Here is a 21,752-nt window from a genome sequence, read left to right as displayed (position 1 = left end):
CTAAAATACTTTAATGTGCATTTTGTCACGCCTGCACCGAAAGCTTAGTTGTCAATGACTGTTGAAGGACAGACACCTTTTTTCCGTCCAGTGGGTGGTAAAATGGAAATCTCAAAAAATGCTGGCCGTATTTTCTGCACAACCAGACACTGAAATCTATACCACGGTCCTTATAAAACATTAACTTTTGGTTACGTCATCACTCATCAAATATTTATGTTATAATCTATCCTGGCCTGAAGCGTAAACATTTTTCTTTCATGACATGTTTTTCGCAGAAGAGTCGGTGGTTGTTGTATAGATCTCTGAGGCGATCGATGAGGCCAGAGGCCTGCAGACAAACCATATTATGTGTGGCTCGTGTGGGAAGATAATTTCAGTCTAGTGCCGCACACGTCGCATTCGACTTACATAGCTTACTTCCTGCCCTTATGACACAACTTTCTGTTGTGCTAAAAATATGACGTGTATGTTTTTATATGAATACATTTTATTTCGTGTTTAAAGTCATTTATTTTCAATGGAAAATCAGATACCTATGACAAGCAAATACTATAATATTGAAACAAAGATTTTTAGTGGCTCTTACAAACCTTCTAACTTCAGTCTCAAAACTCTACCGACCCCTGTCCTACAGTATTGTGCGTTTGTATTTAAAATTCTGAATTTCGAAATTTGTATGTTTGCCACACATAATATTTTCAAGTAGACACTCCAATTTTTTTACACCACGAGTGAAGAGTAGGGGAGTTATGAAGAGTACCTAACAACACTGACAACATAAAATTTTTTTTATGTGTTCAAAACAACACTATGGCCTCTGCAGTTTACTAAGAATAATAAATTGAAAAATCCAAATTTGAATAGATACACTATTATTAAATAACACCGATGGGGTCGTGCTCGTTCGGCGAATCGCACTGTACACGTGGTTTTATACGCTTACGTTCTGCGAATTTTTTATGCCCACTGTTAATAAAATATTATATGCCAACAAAATAATAATAATTAAGCTCGTGAAATTGTGAGGAGGCCCAACAACAAATACCTACATGACTGCAGATAGTATTATATGCATTGATGTTGTAAGTGGTGATTCACCGCCTGTGCTCGTGTCCCCATTGCATCATCCTACAGTAGTGTTCGTTTATATTTTAAAAATTCTGAATAGTTTTAGAATGTTTAAGTCTGCCGTATGTTATAATATTTTCAAGTAGACACTCATTTTTTTTTTACGCCACGCGTGAGGGGCTTGTTACGAAGAGTATATCCCGTGACAATACAAACCCCTTTTTCTTTTTAAGCGGTTAAAATAATATTATGGCGCCTGTGTGTGTACTGGAAAAAACCAATCGAAAAATCAAAATTCGAACGGATGCACTATATTTTAGAACTACCGACGGGGTTTCGCTGCGCGTTCGGCGAACAGCTTTGTACACGTGACGTTTACGTGTGCGTCCTGTGTGTTTTTTATGCCCCCGTTTCCAGTGTATCATATTATGTACCTACACGAAAATAATAATTATTATTTGTGTTTGTACAGGACCCGCGGTTTAACCGGGAAATCGATCACATGACGGGCTACACGACCAATTTGATATTGTGCGTGCCGATCTGCAACTACGACAACGAAGTGATCGGAGTGGCTCAGATAATCAACAAGACCGACGGCAGCCACTCGTTCACCGAGCACGACGTCGAGGCAAGTATAATAATACCACGACATTAATACGTATTTAATACTATCATATTATAATCGAATACAAACGACGACGGCCAGTCGATACAATGGTACATTATAATATTAAATTAGGAATATTATTATTGTTGTCGCTGTTGCTGTTATCATTGTGTGGGTAATAATAATAATAATAAACAATATAGGTACCTACCTACTTCAAAACAATTTTGTCATTTCACGTCCTCGCGTTTTTATACGTATACTATTATTTACCAATAAACAGTTTAATTGTTTTAGAGATCATCACTTATTTCTCGAAACATTTTAATGTTTATGAAATATTTTTTTTTAGATAATGTGAACTCGTGACATAATTTCTATTTTTTTTAGCGTTACCTATCATTTTATAAGTTTTAGTTTTTTCAATGAAAGCATACATTATTGATTTCATGTTATTCCTACCAAAGCAAATAATTATCTTCCAGAGAATCTCGGTATCATATAAAAACAGAATTTCGAACGACTGGTCAGTAAGCTGCACGCTTATTAGTATATCTATTTAAAGTTTATACGAGTGCAGTGGAGAGGAAAAGGGTACACCGTAGAAGCCCTCTTATCCCTCCTAATTTCCGCCTATGGTAGTTACCTTTACATATTCTGGTTGTTTGAGTCCGTTCGATTTGATTGACAGTATGGCATGCTGTTATTTCATATGATATTATCATTATAATAATAATTATTATACATGACTGTTCGCGTGCCTGTTTTATACGTCCTGTAACCGTCACGACTGGTCTTTTCTTTAATTAAAAAACAATAAGAAAAAAAGTAATGACAATACCAACGTCTAAACTTGTACTGATTCTCTCGTTTGCGTGTGTAGATATTCCAGAGGTACCTGACGTTCTGCGCAATCGGAATACAAAATGCTCAACTGTTCGAAAAGTCTATACAGGAATTCCAGAGAAATCAAGTAAGCGATCACTATAATATGTTTTTTACAATATATGTAAAATAACGGGTGATGCATATCGCACAACACTCATTTGGGTACAGTCTACGGAATATTATGTATGACGAAGAAATATATAAACGTTTTGGGTTCTATATTTTATTGTAATATTTATACGAGTACGTCGAGCTTATATTCTTAACAGTTTTGACCACTGGTTCGATGCAATAAAAATTCACAGGCACATGAAACGATTTTTTCGTTTTTCCCACTCTGTGGCCCTGAATAATATGCACTCTACGATTATAAATTATGATATAATAAAATATTAAAGCGTCAATTATAAAGCAAAAAATATTTCCAAAATTGAAAATACTTGTCGAGAAAAAATGTGTAATCAGTTTCCATACAATAATGTAACTGCAGTGAGAAGAAATATTATTATGTTCATGTAGAATATTCTCTGCTCACAATACTCCACATAGTAACGTATGCTCATATCACTATTTAGTGTTTTTATTATACAAAAATTGTCTTAAGATAATGGAAAATGTATGACGTACTCACATTGTTCGTCAATATATTCTGAAAAAGTTGTTTGTTTATTGCATAAAAGTATTTTATCATGGATACAAAAATACATTTCTTACTAACAAAAAAAAATAAATAAATACAATTCGATATTTAGACTGAATCAATGTTATGTGGGTAAAAAATAAAAGTACTTAATATTCTCTGTTTTAAGTACCCTAATAATGAATATTCTACCAAAAGATTATTTCTTTCACATCGCTATAAATGCATACTATATAATAGTCACCGCTTTCGGTCTTATCACCCGCGGCGTTTGTCCTTTGAAAATGAAACAGTTTCTCGTCGAATTTTGTATTTTACATAATATTTTCCATTTCAATTTAAACCGAAATGAACGATTGGGTTTTTACTGAAAGTTTTCTTAGGTAATGATATTATAATTTACTACATTTTTTGTGAAATATAAATCTAGACAATTTAGTACCCGGGTCGCTGCATTGTTAAAGGATGTATTATAGTAAAATAAATTGTGCTAGACATTTTTAGATTATTGCTTTTTTATTCAAGAGAAAAATCGCGAACCTTAAATTCAAATTCAAATATTTTTCTATGTAATATGAAATGTACATTCATTTAATTTCTTTATATATACTGTGCTAGAATAAATATTTTTTTAATCTTTTAATATTTCATTTAAATTCATTTTTTCTTATACTTCTAAGTACTCAAAAACCCATTTTCTTATTATTTTTTAATTTCCATAAATTAAAAACATAATTTATAATAATTGAATTTTTATCTCTTTAAAAACCTACATTTAATAATGTCAAAAAAATATTAATAATTATTATTAGTTGAATACTTGGAGTTTGTACTATATCTGAATAAAAACGTACGTATTTTACACAGCAATCAATAATCTAAAATATATTATAATCACACGATTCCGATTAGTTATAAATAATAACCAATACAATAAATCAATGAGTTCTAATAATAACAATAAATTAACTTAGGTAAATATAATTATTGAGCTTGGCATATTATAAGACTTGAATTTAAAAAAATGTAATAAAAATCCATTCTAAGTCCGTATTTTATTAACCGTGTAAAATACGTGTTTCAAAATAAATAAATATTTATGCATAGTTTATAATTATAAATTATGATTTGTACATTGATTTTACATAAACTTACCATTTAATTTCTTAACGTCACTTTATAGGATATGTAAAGTTTTGTGAAGTATTTTAACTACCACAAACAAATCTCTTATAAATCTAACGATTTTGAAGTCATTTCAATAGTTTGGTGCTATAAACTTTAAGCTTTAGTGGTCGATGCCATTATTTTATGGGAATAATTTTACTAGTTATTTCATTAATAAAAACTAATTCCTTACGTTATAAGTTTTTTCATTTTAAATTGCGTTTTAATGTGCATTGATAATTACTTATCATCATTAAGGTACTTACACAATAAAAGTTCGATTATTAATTTGGTGGGAAAAAATAAGTTTTACAATGATATATTACAAAAAAATATATGTTTTACTAAAATATTTTGGTAATTATTGATAGGTACTTCTGTAGGTAGTTTATGCTTGACGCTATTTTAACGACTTGTAACGGATTCTTAAAATTTTTGTAGATGTTACTCAGTTTGGCTAGAAGCATATTCGAAGAACAGAACAATCTGGACTGTCTAGTATCGAAAATCATGACCCAGGCCAGAGATCTGATCAAATGCGAACGTTGCGTTGTCTTCCTGCTGGACTTGGAATGCGAAGAAGCTGTACGATTTTTTTTTTGGCAACGTTATTTTTCAATTCATATATATGTATATGTGTGTGTGCGCAGTTGTGTGTGTACAGTTTATTTCATTCCTTTATAGAGCCATTTGGATCACTTTGGAGCCAAGCCAGGGAATTATTCGCTGGAAAAAAAAGCGTCCACCAAAAACGTAATAAGACCACGAAAAAAAAAAAAAATAATAATAATAATAAATAAATGGATAAACAATATGGGGACCCGTACACATAATTCACTCTGAATACCGATTTAATATGTTTTTCTTGTATTTTATATAGAGCACAGACACGTTGGCCGAAGAGGTTGCTGTGGCTCAAGAACAGCAAAAGGTTAGTTATAATTATATTTACCACCCCACCGGAATAATATTATATTATAATCTAATATCTAAATTGCCGGTGTTGGTGTTGTCTTACTACACTTTCATTTGAAATAATAATAATATTGTCGATCGCCTTCCGCCTCGCCTCTACATCATCCTGTATAACATTGTTTTGACGATCGATCCTTTTTCAGGACATCAATTTCACCACGGCTTTTGAATTGGGTTCGGAACTCGGGGTGAAGAAAATCAATAAAAACGTCAAGCCGTCCAAACTGCTTCAGATAGCGCAAGAAGTGGCCAGCTCTACACAGGTAACACGCGTTATTCGGGTAAAACGACACTTCGTGTGTACCACACATACCTAGGTAATGATTGCGTATACCTAATGTACCGCTTTGGCACACACAGTTGTTGAACATAGCGGACGTGCAAGTGTGGGCCGCCTCGTTAAGCAGACAGCCGAGCATGGAGAGCGACGAGGGATGTACGGATCAAGTGCCCATCAAGTCCATACTGTGCATGCCGATATTGAACGGCAAAAAAGATGTGATCGGAGTGGCACAATTGATAAATAAGGTGCGTGCGATTTGTCCCGAAAATATTATAATGTTCAATAGCTCAGCGTTTTCAAGCTATTAACTATAGGTACAACTACTGTCTCCGTTGTTTTTAACTTTTGACAACACTTGCATGTTATTATACACCGTAGACTATTATATTATTATAATAGAGATAATCAAATTAAAAAGGTATTTATAATCTGTTCAAGCGTGGGCTTTCATTATATATTATAATTTAAACTAAGACCTAATCGAATACTTTTTAATCAGTTGATAAATCATTACAAAGCGCATTGTTATAAACGATTATTACTATAGATTTTATAATAATGTTCATCCTTATATTTCTTATTAAAATTAGGTAGTTACTAACTTGGAGTCTAAATATTTTAAAAATCACAATAATAAAACCACAGAGTTTTTTTTTTTTAGAAAATCGAATATTATAGGTACGTACAATTACATCAACTGCCTGTACAATATAAATTTGACGACATTACAAACCCAAAGTCGAAAATTTCAGAAATTAAATAATTTTAAAACGAAACCCAAACAAAGGTATACATTTTCTGAATTTTAAAATATAAAACTATAGTAACATTTTTTTATAGAACAACATATTACACTGCGTGTATTGGGTCTGTATTAAGTATATACCTATGGTGGGCAGGAATGTTATAGTTTTTATAATATATTATTTTCAAAATTGTAAACACAATATGGTGTGAATCACACAGATGGAGATTAATGACTTATGGAAACTCTACATTTTCTTGTTGCTTTTTAACGACAGCTTCTGCTGTTATACTGCGTCTTTATAATATTAGTGTAACGATATCGTGTGATTTGATTTCGTGTGTACAGGAAACCGGCTTTCCGTTTACCGACTGTGACGTGGCAACGTTCGAGGCATTTGCAATATTCTGCGGTCTGGGGATTCACAACACTCAGATGTACGAGAGCGCATGTGAGTATCGTCGACTTATTTCCGTGGGCCAGTGGCGTATACAAGAGGGTCGGTGTTTGAGGGGGGGGGATATGACAACCCTCCGTTTAGTAATTGTTATATTTAAATTATTTTCTTACTGTAAGTATACAAACATATCAATAGAATTACTGTTGTTTTTTTCCATACACATGATATGTAATTTTATGAATGTCCCGATTGGCCGATTGTGGTGTTTATTTCTTATTTTTTTTTTTTTCTACAACAAATATACCTATTTGAATTTAAATATAATATAAATATAATACTAATAACAACTTATTAAATGACAAGAATTTTAGTAACGCCTCCCTTAAACAAATCTCCTGGATACGCCACTGTCGCGGACCACGATAGGCCTTGACGGCTTTACTGTAACACTGTGTTCGTGTTTCAGGCAAACTAATGGCCAAACAGAAAGTGGCCCTCGAATGTCTGTCGTACCATGCGACCGCTTCCGTGGACGATACCATCAAATTAGCGCAAGACAAAATTCCTTCGGCCGAGACGTACAACTTGTATAGGTACACAGCACTTACCTATCTAGTTTGTTAATATTTTTTAACTCGTTCAATAGATTGGTTGGACAAAACACGCAGATAAAAACATCCGTTACCTACCATAATAATGTATATGCCATTGTTATAACATTTATTATTTACGCGAGTATACTATTTAGGTACCTATCTATATTCCTCTTCAGTATTGACGTTCGACATTTATTTTAGATTCTGAGCGGAGTGAAGAATGTATTGGTCTTAAAATGATGTGTTCTCTTGCAGTCGTATGTCTGACATCGCCCTTTAGAACAGAGGAATAGTTAAATTGGAATAGTGGAACTTTGAGGGTGGATTCTGGTAGAAAATTGGATCAAGTTGATACTTGTGTGGGGGAGGGCTGTCAAAGTCACAATTTACCCGTTGGCACTTTATTAAATTATCTGGAATAACAAAAAATAAAAAATTACGGAAAACCAGGAATATCTGTTTTTGACATAATTGATTTTGTTGTTTTATTATAATTCAAATGCTATAATAATTGTTGTATACCTGCTTGAAATTGTCATAAAATATTCGCAAAAGTATTTTCCAGACACGAGAAAATTAAAAAATACACTTTAGATCTTTTGAGATTTGAAAATTGAATTGTTCGATTTTTTTTAGTTATTACTTATTATTTGACTTGTGTATGATGATACAATATTTGTTTTGGGTAGAAAAGTTTGGAGATGTATTACAAAATTCTTCACAAACTTTTCTATAAAAGCAATTAAAAAAATATCGTAAATGCATTTGACATAATTTATTTTTTATTTTTTTATATTTCAAATGATACAATAACCGTTAGATACCTAGTTGAAATTGTCATAAAATATTTACAAAAGTGTTTTCTTGACACGAGAAAATTAAAAAATATACTTTGAACCTTTTGAGATTTGAAATGATCGATTTTTTTTTTAGTTATTACTTATTATTTGACTTATGCATGTTTCAATATTTGTTTTGTATTAAAAATGTTTGAAAATGTATTACAAGATTCTTCACAAACTTTTCATATAATAGCAATCAAAAAAATAAAAATTGAAAATGCATAAGGACCAAGACAAAATTGTTTTTATGAGCATATGAATTTCAAATTTAACGATAAGTATTCATCAAAAATCAAAACCAAGAAAATTCGCAAGACTATTTTGCAGTTAACGTGAGCTAAATTTTTAATTTGTGTACCCAAAGTTTGAACATTTAATATACAAGGTTACATGATACATTTTCCTTATAAGACTTTTAAAAAAAAGTACTGCGTAAAGCCACATTAATTTTTATGAGGGTTTGAATTTCAAATTATAAGCTGACAGATCATCTCCGCTCAGAATCGTTTTTCATCGTATACAATGAATTATCATTGAATTCAAATTACTAAATCGTGGAATCACTCAATGTAATTCAGAGTGGTTTCCACGGGTTTTTTTTATGGTGATCATTCATTTATAAACACGCGTGGACGACGTACATATAATATTATTACTAAAACTTTGTTCAATTAAATATCGATACCTACTCACAATTGATACTCTGGCAGTCATTCAAATTGAACAATATGTTAAATTTGTCGTGGTGATTAGAACTGCTTTAAAATTAATGTATTTAGATAAATATTCAATCACTAGGTACCTATATATGAACATATGAACATATTTAACAAACTAAAATAAATGCCTCTTATCGTTTTAAAATATACCTAATGCTGATGTTAAGAATACATTTTATGTAATTTTATTTATAGTCAACAATACACCAACATAACTTAAATCAAATTTCAATTCAATAATAATTAATTAATTTAAATTGCCTACTTAAGTATTAATGCCAATGTCGAGCAAAATATTTTATTATTTTTAACGGAAATTCTTGTGAACAAATTTAATTTATCTGAACTGTGTTTATAATAATTCATACTTCCTTGAACTGCTTAAAATAAACAATATTTTGTATAGTTGAAATGATAGGTACCTTTGTATAGGTAATACATTATATATTAAAGTACATAAATGGGTCAATTTTAAAACAGTTTTACATCATGCATTTTTGAAATGTTAAAAATACAAAACGAAATTATACGTTAAATCAACTATGTAGTAAGCTTGTATACTATTACTAATTACTTTAATTATTATTATGTAATGTAAATAAACACTTTGTAGTAATAACATGTAATAAGTGTTACAATAATTATTGTTCAATCTGAATATATTTTAATACCATGGTTGTAGTTAAATAAATACTTAAATTATATAACTACGTGGTATTTGTTCTATGTTATTTCAAATGTTTAATCCGATCGAAATACTGTTATTATTAATATTATATATTTTTTATTTCAGTTTTAAATTCATAGACTTTGATTTGTCAGACGACGATACTTGTAAAGCGACTATCCGTATGTTCCTGCAGTGCAATCTAGTGCAACAATTCCAAATTCCATATCACGTTCGTATAGAAAATGATAGTATGATATTAATCCGCCAGACAGAACACTTGCATCATTACGCTAATAATAATAGTATAATAACATAATATTTTGAGTATTATGCTTATAATATGATAACACAATATTATTAGAATTACACTAATTATATAATAAACATAATGTCATTGAATGATAATAATAGTCTGTCCGGTGAAACGATGAAATGAAAAAAAAATATTGTGTTCCAAAACCCTACTTGACTGATGATTTATATCGATCAAACTACCCAATTATTGAAGACACATTATTTTGTATTTCTGTATTATATTTACAGGTCCTCTGTAAATGGGTGTTGAGTGTGAGGAAAAATTATCGACCAGTAAAATATCATAACTGGAGACACGCGTTAAACGTGGCCCAGACCATGTTCGCCATGTTGAAAACCGGAAAGATGGAAAGGTTCATGAGCGACTTGGAAGTAAGCATTTACCGATGACGGTAAAAATGTAAAATATAATTGAATTTTCCCCGTCAACCGACACTGTAACGGAAAAACAAATCTAGTCGTTAATTAATGCATGATTATTGGTCTGGTACGACTTGTCTGCTGTACATTGCTGTATGACCAATAAAAGTAAATATAAAGTAGGTACAGTGCTCAAAAAGAGTAGGTATACCTATTTATCGTTACTCACAATTCGTCCGTATGATTTCAAATAATTACATATTTTAAGTTTTTAGATGTAGACTTTTAGAGTGATTATTAATAGGTACATCAAATCTAATAATTGACCAAATCAAATATTTAGTTTCTACCTCCTGATACTTATAATAGGCGTGTGCGATTTGCGCATCATCCCTCGTGCATCTCTTAGTCACGCGAACAACATCCCAAATAAATTGATTATGAAATTTATCCCACGCCAGCTCCAACGTCATATTTGCTGTAATTTACTCGGCCGACTGTTTAGCTTCCCTTTCTACGGGATTCGAGGTAGTTGGTCATGCTATAGGTTTATGTACATTGTAAAAACACGGTATTTTTAACATATCCCCAAAATAAGAAGTCACATGGCGTGGGGTCCAGTGACCAATGTGAGGCACCCTGGTGCAAAGCATCGAACTAATCAGTCAGGATTACAGTGTTTCGTAGGCGTGAAAATAGGCTAGTATAAGACTATAGAAAATACACATTAATTATTTTTCGTTGACAAAACATAATGTAATATTATAATGATTATGCCTGTGGTTGAATTAAATTATTAGATCTTGGGATTGCTGGTGGCGTGTTTGTGTCACGATCTCGATCACCGGGGCACGAACAATGCTTTCCAGACGAAGACCGAATCACCGTTAGCAATTCTTTATACGACCAGTACAATGGAACACCATCACTTCGATCAATGCGTAATGATCCTAAACAGCGACGGCAACAACATATTCCAAGCCTTGTCACCGGAAGATTACCGTTGCGTTATGAAGCTGGTGGAGAACTCGATTCTGTCGACAGACCTGGCCATGTATTTCAAAAAGAAAAACAGATTTATGGAGGTCGTTGAAAATGGCGAATTCGATTGGCAAAGCGAAGAGAAAAAAGCTCGTGAGTGGGGTTTTTAAGTACTGTCATAATTTTCATTGTCATATTATGTCATTATGCATAGGTTTTCAATATTTTTCGTATCCCTTAGGTACCCACTCTATTTACGGTACAGAACACAAATACCTATAATATTATAATTGTTTTTCAGTGTTGTGTGGCATTTTGATGACTGCTTGCGACGTGAGTGCTATAGCAAAGCCTTGGGAAGTTCAACATAAAATGGCTAAGCTCGTGGCCGACGAATTTTTCGACCAAGGCGATTTGGAGAAGTTACAACTTAACCAACAACCGATGGTAAATTTAACATTTGTATGGAACAAAGTATAAGATATTAATTTTAAATTTAACAATCTTGAATAGGCTATGATGGATAGAGAAAAAAAAGACGAACTCCCACAGATGCAAGTTGAGTTCATCGATGTCATATGTTTGCCGTTGTACAAAGTAATGCTATTGAATTTAACGAGTTTTAAATTATTTATTTAATATGATAAATTGTCAAATTGGTTTGTATAGGTGCTATGTGACACATTCCCGTGGATCACGCCATTGTACGAAGGCACTCTAGAAAATCGAAAACACTGGAAAGATTTAGCCGAAAAAGTCGAAATGGGCTTGACGTGGATTGACCACGACAAAATTGAAATTCCTGTCGAAGAATTTTTTAGTAAGTTATTTTAATTCTTCTGGAACAGTGTGTTTAACTGGCTTATATATTTGTAGCACACAAAAGCACGAAAGACATAGAGTTCACAGTAACCACGCTGAATACTACCCAAAATTGCACGAAGAAAAGCAATACAAAAGTTAGTAAGAAACATGGTAAACATACCTAATTAAGGTACCTATATTTTTTTTCCTCGAATTTCTGTTCATAATAATTATAAGGGAAATTTCGATACTCTATCAAAAGTATTGGTTAGGTATTGACTTAATACATTATACAATTGTAAATAAAAATTGAATATTTGTTAATATAATATATTATAATTGATCATAAATAATTTATATTTACAAATTACAAGTATAATATTGAACTTTTATTACAGTTTCTATTAAATTTGTGTAATTTAAATATAATAACCAAACTTAAGAAAAGTGTTAAAAATGGAATCGCTTTAAAGAAGATATATCTATGTTCAAAATATATTGCTAACGATTATAATGCATTTAATGAAATATATTATAGTTGATAAAAATGTAAATTTTGCTTCAGATTTTATATTGTTATAGATGTTTGAATATTATTTTTAAATTGATTTTAAATATATAAATAGGATATAAGAATTGTTGTTATTGTATATTCATAAATAAGAAAATAATATTTAAAATTAATGTTACATAATGTTTCTTAATGTCATGAATAATTATTATCTAATAATTTTTTCAACAAATGAAATTAATTATATTTATTTATATTTTGTTAAAAATTTTAATTCTATAGACATTTATTCAAGTAGCATGTGTTGGATTAGAATAATGTTTATTTAATAATTTACGTCACACACCTTGGAAGAATTTAATTACAACAATTGAAGAATTGTTCAAATCTGAATTAAATAAAAATCTGAACTATGACTATTCAAAAGGAAATTATGAAACCTACCGTGATGATCAGCATTGGTTTGTCTAAATATTTAATTTTAACTATGATTAAGCAGCAAAATATGCACTATTATTTTATTAGTTTCAGCACCATTCAATAAGTATCTATTTAAAATCAATTGTATGTAGTAAAGTATTTTAAAAGTAATTTTTAAAAAGTGTATCCCACAGCAAGAAAAAATATTTTCATTTGAATTTGAATTAAATTTATAACACTTAAATTATTCTCAACTATTAATTGTCATGTAAATATTACTCATATGATCTTTTTAAACATTAATATATGCTCTAGAAGTCTAAAATATGACTGTAATAAAAATTATTTAAAACCTTTTTCATATTTGAATTATTACTTTGTTTTTGTTTTTTTTTAATTAAGCCTTGAATGCTAGGTCATAGGCAACATGTTATACACCTTTTACATATTTTTACACATTTTTACACATTTTTACACACATTTTTATTTTCGTTGACACTGAAGTTTTTGTACTAATTTTTATTTTATTATAGTATGCATTTATATGGCTTATGCTTATACCGACATCAAAAAATTAATAAATAATAATATTATATCGAATACCATATTATTATAAACTGTTTTGTTTGTTGTTGTATAAACAAGTTCTATAAAGTACGATTGTCGTGATATTGTATTAACTATATTATAATGTAGGTTCTCATTGTAAAATCTACGCATAAAATATTATATAGTTTTATATTTACATAAGGAAATAAAATATAATTTCCAGTATATTCATTTAGAATTGAAACTTTAATTTAGTCACTACTTACTGTACTTTTTTAGAATATTATTATTTAACGATAACAATATTGTACACACTCTTGTTACTGACTTTCACATTTTCTGACCACGTATTATTTGTAAAATGTTATCAAAGTATTATTTTAAGACTGAATAATTAGACCGGCCACCTCACGTAACACATTATTTTGTACCCATGTACCTAAAATAATATCGATAATGCTCACACCTGTTGACTACCGGTTGTTGTTCGTTGCCGTATTCAAATGCATTATGTCTTATTGCGAGCTACACTTAACGAAACATTATAAAACTGCTTTTACCTAACAGACACAAACGTACCCCGATTTAAAAAATCCGTATATCGTATATTTTGTAGTGTCTACCTTACAGACGTAAATAATTTACGTTCAGTAGAAAAAATTTAATTTTGATAGTCTCCTTTTTTGACAAATATCGCTGCCTAAACATGTGATCGACAGGTGGTTTCGACTTGATTACAGTATTCTTTAAAAACGATAGTAATATTCGATTTTAAAATTAATTTTATGCATTAAAATGCTCATACCCCGACAAAGATAATATTTTATTTTACTATAATATAGACATTTTCATAACGAAATGAGCTGAACGTAAATTTAAAACTTTGCACGTTTGTAAGATGGAGAAAAAAACGGATTTTGAAGAAAGCCTATAATTCCATACATATTGAATTGATTAGATGACTCTTCAAATATTCACCATAAAAAGAGGATAACATCAAATGTGCAAGATTTGATGTTGGACGAAGAGGGACACCTGTTTGACCAACTAAAAAGTTTTCTAAAAATGCCTTAAATTTGACAGAATCGACTATATTTTATTGTTTCTGATCGTTTGATCATTTAAAATAAACATTTATCAATTATATTATTATAAGAATTATTATTTTATCTATTGTAAAATAGATTTAAAAATTATTCTTATCATAACTATTTTGAAACGTCTTTTAATTCATTCAATGTTTTTTAGTATATTATTATACTTACGTGTTATGTACTTTTATTACACAAAAATAATCATCATGTGTATTTTTAATTCAGGCTAAAAATACTCGCGGAGAAAAATATCTCAATCCTAGGCTTAGGGCTGCATTGTTCTTATTTTTTCGAAATCATATACTAATACAAAACAATATAATATTGTTATATTGTTACTACGTATTCGAATATCTATCATTTTTATGTTTTCTTAGTTTAAACAACTTTATTGCTGTCATTTACTACGAAGTAAGCAAAATATCAATAATAATACATAATATAAAACAAATGACAATAACGCACAGCCCTTCCGTCTCGTTATGGTGAACATTTGTTTCTTACCCATATACAACTGGTTATTTTCCACTTCTGAAACCGATTGTATTTAAATTTAAATTTATATTTTATATTATTATACTGTAACTTATAATAATAGTTACGCGGGGGACCGAGTCTTATATTATAATAAGTCACGTTTAATTAATTACATTTAAACACCTAGGTATATAATATATATCTAATTCGATTTAAAAATAAATAAATTTCATTGAAATTACTTTAATCGAACCGTTTGAATTGTATACGGGTCGTTGATATAACTACAATATAGAATAATCATCGGTAGATCAAACACAGAAGACCTCTAAGCACCTGAATACGCCTCTAACCGTGTTGAAAGTTGTTTCGTTTTAATACATTTTAAATATGTACCATATTTTTATGCTAAGTACCTATATTATCACTCGTACCTACATATACCAATATTCAGCCACCTGTTTACCGCACCGCCACCACTGTCACCGCTATACAGGATACACCAAGCATGCTCACCCATTTTTTTTTCAATAATCCAGTTATTCGAAATCTGATTTTTGAATTTTTAAATACACTTGATGACCATACTTTCAAATATTTAAGATTTTTCGTGTTACTTGAGGAGTTTCCTGTGAAGATACAAATTCCTATTTTTCAAATGAGAACCCTCTTCCGTTTTTAATTTGTAAGTTATTTAGACATATCAGAATAAAAATTCCGACAAGTAATTTTTGAGTTACCAATTTAACTTTGTGTACTAAGAATTATGGTTTATAAAATACTGTTTCAAAAATTTTAGTTATTAATATTGATCGATCATCATTTATACTTTTTTTAAAGTGTCCAAATACAATAAACACTAGATTCCATTATTGTCAATCTATTTTTGAGGATTTTCATCCCGATATTAGTATAAACATTTGAATAACTGAAAAACTACACTTTCAAGTTGTGTATTGGGTACATCAAAGGGTTCAAAAAAATTATCCATTGAATTATTTACAGTACAAATGGAAGGGGGGTTGATCTGGTTTGAAAAACAGAAGTTTGTATCGTCTCAGTGACACACACACTCCTTAAGTGTAGTACAACAAAATCTCGATACCTCGAAGACACACGGTCTTCAAGAACTCATATTTAAACTTTACAAAAAAATTGGTTCAAACGAATTCGTCGTGAAAATGAAAAAAAAAAAAAAAAGGCGGTGAGCACGCTTGGGGTGAATTCGCCCCATAGTGTATTATGCCCCATATGATAATATTGTAAAACGATATTATCATTGTGGCGCCGCGCGCAGCCGTTACTTCCAAACTCATCGAAACCGTTTTTTTTTTTTTTGTTGTTTTTGCTGTTGCCGCTCCGCCTGCAGAGCCTCGACCTGAATCTGGACACTTCCGCTGCCCTCCACCGGAACGGCGCCAAGTTCTCCAGCTTCCGGAAAAAACCCACGTCCAGCCGGTCGTTCCGGAACCGGGTCAGCCGGTCGCTGTACAACAGCACGGCCAGCAGCGGCGGGTCCGCATCCATGACTTCCGACTCGGCGAAGACGTCCGACGCCGCGGCCACCGCCGACCAGCACAACATGATCAGTTCCGCGTCGTTGCCCGTCTTCACGTCGCCGGCGTCCACGCCTGGCTACAGTAGCAGCGGCGGCAAGCAGCCCACCCACACGCCGTCGATGTCTGCCACCCCAGTGAAAAACAAGAGCAAATATTGCCGAATTCTGTGATAAATGTACTGTTTTTTTTTTTTTTTTTGTTCTCAAGTTGTGTTTTTCTTTTGATTTTTCCGTCTCCCGTCCTAAAATGTGTGTGTAGATTATACTGTGTAGTATGTGTAGGGACTCGCGTTGTGTAGGGATTATTACCCACTAACCAACTAACCGATTTCCGATTGTCCAAACCTAGGTAACGATATTCTATCCAGGAAGTGGAACCCCGAACCGCCGAAAGAAAACTTAATAAAACCTATATAGTATATATTATCTCCACGAGATCTTTGGAAAACTCGTTACTTTTGTTGTTTAAATATTTTAGAAACCGGAACCTATATTTTTATGATATAAAATAATTGATAGGTACCTACTTGAGGCATTCATTCCACGTTAATGGCTTTGTTTATTTCCCTGTGATTCGTGTATAGGAATGAATATTAAATTAAATTTGCAACTTTTCTAAATCGGTATAATAGGTTTAACTGAAAGAGAAATTCATAATTCAAAATAACTGACATTTAAGTTCTCCTAATAAACCATTCAGGTACATGAATTCTATATTCTGAAAAAAAAATCATACCCAATGTAACAAAAAAACAAGCATGATTGGTAAAAACCCCGAGCTGATCAAATCGTAAAATCGATATCCGATAAAACCGATAATGTTAAATTACAGGTACCTATAATAGTGGGCACCTATTAGTATTAATTTAATTATTATACAGTAAAACTTCGGTATCTCGAACTCCCGTATCTTTTTTTTTAGTCCGGTCAGACTTCGATATTCCGAGGTTTCACTGTATTTATCATCGTCATCGTTAAGTGATTGCGTGTTACGTACTTGGATTTTTTTCCATAAATGTTGGTGTATGTATCTGCGATCGGTCGAGCTTAGAGTTCAAATTCTATACATACCGATTTTGGAACTACAATTTTTTTCTAACGATTTCACATTCCATTTTCATGTTACGAGTCGATTATAAATACCTTCAAATGAATAAGTTGAGACGATATTCTGTTCGGCCAACAACTGATAATTAATGTTGACCGATTCGGAATCACATTAAACCGTCCTCATCAACACTTTCAAATATAGTATCGTACAGACAGTACAATTTAGTTCAACTCAACTGTCCACATTTTGAAGTGGATGGTTGTTGATCGGGTGTTCGGGTGGTATGAGTATTTATGTACTGCTACTAAATCTACTCAGAACATAATCAAAACAAGATGTATTATATCGTGTAGTAATTCCTACCTATATTATGAGTACTTAGATATTATAATAGCACATGATCGACTCGTATACCCGTAATAATTATGATAATATAAACCGATGTTTTGTCAAACACACAATATTACAATAAGATTTCAATATTATTGTTCGTAAAGAGTTATATTATTAACGTTTTTCGCAAGCCCTCGTACCCACCCTCCCACTATTTCTCACGCCATACGCAACGCCATACGCAACGCCATCCCCTCCGACGTTGTTAACTTATTTCCCTCCTAAAATGTATTATTATTATTATTATTATTATTATTATTGTTACACGGACCTTCGTTTTCGTTGTCGTCTACAAAATATGGACTGTTTTATATAAGAGTATATAGTTATATAGTTTAAAAGTATTCTAAATTATTATGGTAATTTATTATTAAAAATATGTCGGAAATGTTTAGGTCAAAATATTATAAACGATAATAAATTGTTTGAAGAAATTGTGTTTTTACCCGGTCAATCAACGATAACTAATATAATATTTTATTGTTCAAAATTCCAATCGATTTTTGTTATTCCGACTGAAACGAATGAAAGTAATTGCTCGAACGAAACTATATTGCATTTAGAAGGAAAATTAGTTTGAATGGGCTATCGAATCAAAATAGTAACGATGTTAACATCGTGTTATGTTTAATAATTTTATCTGTTAAATCCTGTCACAATCTCAATATATTAGAGCCTAGAACAGCGAAAAAATAATGATACTCATGGTTTAAATTTGTGTTTTTATCTCTTTTATTGTTTACATTTTTTTTTTAACCAAGATAATAATATGTAATATTTTCAGTCACAGAATTTGAAAATAAATGTTTTAATAATAAGGCAACCCAACAATTTCCATGCAAACGTTTACAAAGTAATTAAATAATAAAACTATTTCTTAGAAAATATCAAAAACAAAATATTTTACTCAGTGGTACATATAAAAATTGTTTACCAAAATAATATTTCAATTCTTGATTCTATTCTATTATAATATTATATTCACTAATAATAATTACCTCAAATCTATTTTGTAAATAATTTTCTTTTGATTGTTAATTTTTTTTAAATTTTTAATAAATAATAATATAAGAAAAAACAATATAGTACATTATATTATATTATATTTCCGTTCAAGAAAAATAATTTATTGTAAAGAGAAACACACGAGTACCATAATATATTAATCGTTCGTAAATCTTCGCAATATCGTTCGTCGAATCGTGACCCAGTTTTATGCATATGGTTAGGGTAAATTATATTATATTAAATCAAATGTTTTCCATCTAAATGGATATTTTTAGTAAAAAAAAAATTAGATATGTATACAAATTGTTTTACATCAATTGGGCATTATCTATTTAATTTATGTTATATCGTATAACAAATATTATCCATCACAATTGTAATATGTTATCGTTTGGAAAATGTTCATTGTCAATCATTGTTGGAGTCAACGATAATTCCATTAATTTCGAGACGTAGTATCCCAAAATCATAATAGTTATAATCACAATATGTCTAAATTTTACTTAATTGCAATAATCTAGTAATTTATTGTTATAATGTTAGGCTCTAAATTAAGTATAATATAATATTTTAAAAAATAATAAAACAAATAATAAGTTTAATAATGTGATATTAATTAGTTTCTACTATGTAGTCATAGAATTTTAATACTTCCTTGTTGTATTGTACATATATTATTTATTAATGTCTTATTATTGAATAAATTGTTATTATTTATTACTACTTTGAAAAATTATTTTCACCACACTAAAGTTTAGGTGGTATATCAAAATTATTTTCTTCTCACTCTCAAAAACAGTGTTCTATATACATACATAAATGAACTACCGAAAGTATTGGATCAATCGGACAAAGTTAACCCATGTCTTTTTTAACTTAATGATTTAATTTAAAAACATGTCTGTGCTTGTTTCGTAGACCGTTGGCTAAATTTAAATTTGTTGAAGAAAGTAATTTGAATAAAATTAAATTCAAAACTACTTTTGTTTTTGACAAAACAATTTTTTTAATATATCAAAATGGTTGGGAGTTATAATGAAAATACTGAAGTAAGTACCGAGTACTACTTATATAATATATGCGTAAACCAATAGAATATCGCTGATATAGATTTTATATTAAAACATTTTACATGAAAATAAAATGAGCAAAATTAAAAAACAAAGGCCGCTCCATATTATAACTGATCAGTAACCAATTTAATGACATTTTACAGTTCAATGATTGTGAATTATACAGTGTGATTTTTTTTTTGGCGCAATTGAACTTATCATTTTTTTTTTTTTTTATAACCTATTATTATTTTAAACAGCAATCTATATTGGAATTAAAAATTGTTTTTAACCTAAAAGAGTTAAAGAACCGGGGTCGAGTAAATCTTTCTCATGGAGGGTTAGATACATGAATTGTGTGAACATTTAAAATAATAGCATGTAACGAGATGCATGAATGATATAGGTAAGCAGTTTTTTAGTTTATTTCTGTACAACCTATACAAATTGCACCGTGCTGTTGATGTTCCAAAAAAGTTGTAGTTCTCCAACGATAATACAACGATAAGAAATTCTAGAGACCAAAAAAATGTTCCACGATTTCGAGTTAACCCAGTGATAGCGAGTTTTATGAGTAATAATACGATAAATTCATTTTAAATTTCAAAATAAACATTTAAAAACATTTTTTAGTTACGAGAAATAAATTAAACATAAAATGAAAATCCCTTCAAGATGAAAATTATATCTACGCGGTACGTCACTGCCCACTGGTAAGTGGTAATTTATATAGCGGACTTAAACATTGCTCATTCGCCGAACGCGTAATAGGATTTTGATTTCACTCACTGTCCACTGTCCAACTGATACGATATCATTCTCAAGCGAGCTTACACACGTGATGACGGATGAAGAAAAGAACGTAAAACACCAGTGTAAGACCATTAAATCCATTGCTTCGTTCAGGATCTAAAAAATGCTGATTTCAATACAGTCGCTATCATGATAATATTGTTCAAGATTATCTCATTCGATACCAGTGTTATGGGATATGAAGTAAAAAGACGAAATTATTCGACTTTTTTGACATACTTAGTATTAAACTTAAGGCCCTTTTCACCTGGACTGACTCGTATCATATGCTCACGCGTTTTTACTTGCATTGGTTAAATGCAAAATATTGAATTGGTTTATTCCTACGTGCAGCTCCGACGATGGCACTTTTCCTTTCGTCGATATTGCCCGTACGAACTTAATCTAATAACAACCGACTTCTTTTTTTAATTATTGCTAATGTAAATGTTTCTATAGTACCTATATTTTTTTTTTTTTTTTTTTTTGATCTTAAGCTTCGGCAACTGAGGCCATTAGCTGTAGTAGGATTTGTATTGTAGGTTTGTTTGTATTGTATATTTTGGGACGGTAGGGGGGAACACGTGTGTGTTTGTTTTTGGCAGAATTTCGAATGGGGCACCCGTAGGTTTCTGCCATGCCCCGGGGGTGGGGGATGGCAGCACTTGTTCTCCGGTCACCGCGACTTGTCCGGAGAAAAATGCCGCCCGGTAGCCGAGGATCGAACCGCGACCGGCTGCGTCGCAGCGGACGCGTCAGACCACTCGGTCACCTCATCCCC

The 21,752-nt window shown here is 31.0% G+C and overlaps 1 protein-coding gene across 3 annotated transcripts in view; it reads left to right on the top strand.

Moving 5' to 3' along the window:
* Positions 1 to 18,120, top strand: part of LOC111035302 (cGMP-specific 3',5'-cyclic phosphodiesterase) — a 93,437-nt gene extending 75,317 nt beyond the window's left edge. Inside the window, exons 6-22 of one of the 3 annotated variants that reach the window (XM_022316865.1) lie at positions 1,544 to 1,702; positions 2,565 to 2,654; positions 4,818 to 4,961; positions 5,061 to 5,129; positions 5,257 to 5,307; positions 5,495 to 5,614; positions 5,712 to 5,879; positions 6,728 to 6,830; positions 7,246 to 7,372; positions 9,730 to 9,835; positions 10,150 to 10,293; positions 11,082 to 11,415; positions 11,564 to 11,709; positions 11,776 to 11,859; positions 11,932 to 12,082; positions 12,139 to 12,221; positions 16,487 to 18,120. In XM_022316865.1, coding sequence (XP_022172557.1) covers positions 1,544 to 1,702; positions 2,565 to 2,654; positions 4,818 to 4,961; positions 5,061 to 5,129; positions 5,257 to 5,307; positions 5,495 to 5,614; positions 5,712 to 5,879; positions 6,728 to 6,830; positions 7,246 to 7,372; positions 9,730 to 9,835; positions 10,150 to 10,293; positions 11,082 to 11,415; positions 11,564 to 11,709; positions 11,776 to 11,859; positions 11,932 to 12,082; positions 12,139 to 12,221; positions 16,487 to 16,846 — 2,439 coding nt within the window. In that variant the 3' untranslated portion in view covers positions 16,847 to 18,120. Of the gene's footprint in view, positions 1 to 1,543; positions 1,703 to 2,564; positions 2,655 to 4,817; positions 4,962 to 5,060; positions 5,130 to 5,256; positions 5,308 to 5,494; positions 5,615 to 5,711; positions 5,880 to 6,727; positions 6,831 to 7,245; positions 7,373 to 9,729; positions 9,836 to 10,149; positions 10,294 to 11,081; positions 11,416 to 11,563; positions 11,710 to 11,775; positions 11,860 to 11,931; positions 12,083 to 12,138; positions 12,257 to 16,486 lie in introns of all 3 variants that reach the window. The other 2 variants (XM_022316866.1, XM_022316867.1) reach the window with 2 other exon arrangements.
* The last annotated feature ends 3,632 nt before the right edge of the window (positions 18,121 to 21,752 follow it).

Source organism: Myzus persicae, unplaced genomic scaffold (genome assembly GCF_001856785.1).
Source record: "Myzus persicae strain clone G006 unplaced genomic scaffold, MPER_G0061.0, whole genome shotgun sequence".
NCBI classification, from domain to species: domain Eukaryota; kingdom Metazoa; phylum Arthropoda; class Insecta; order Hemiptera; family Aphididae; genus Myzus; species Myzus persicae.
Note: the sequence above shows the minus strand (reverse complement) of the source record. Positions and strands in the feature narration are given on the sequence as shown.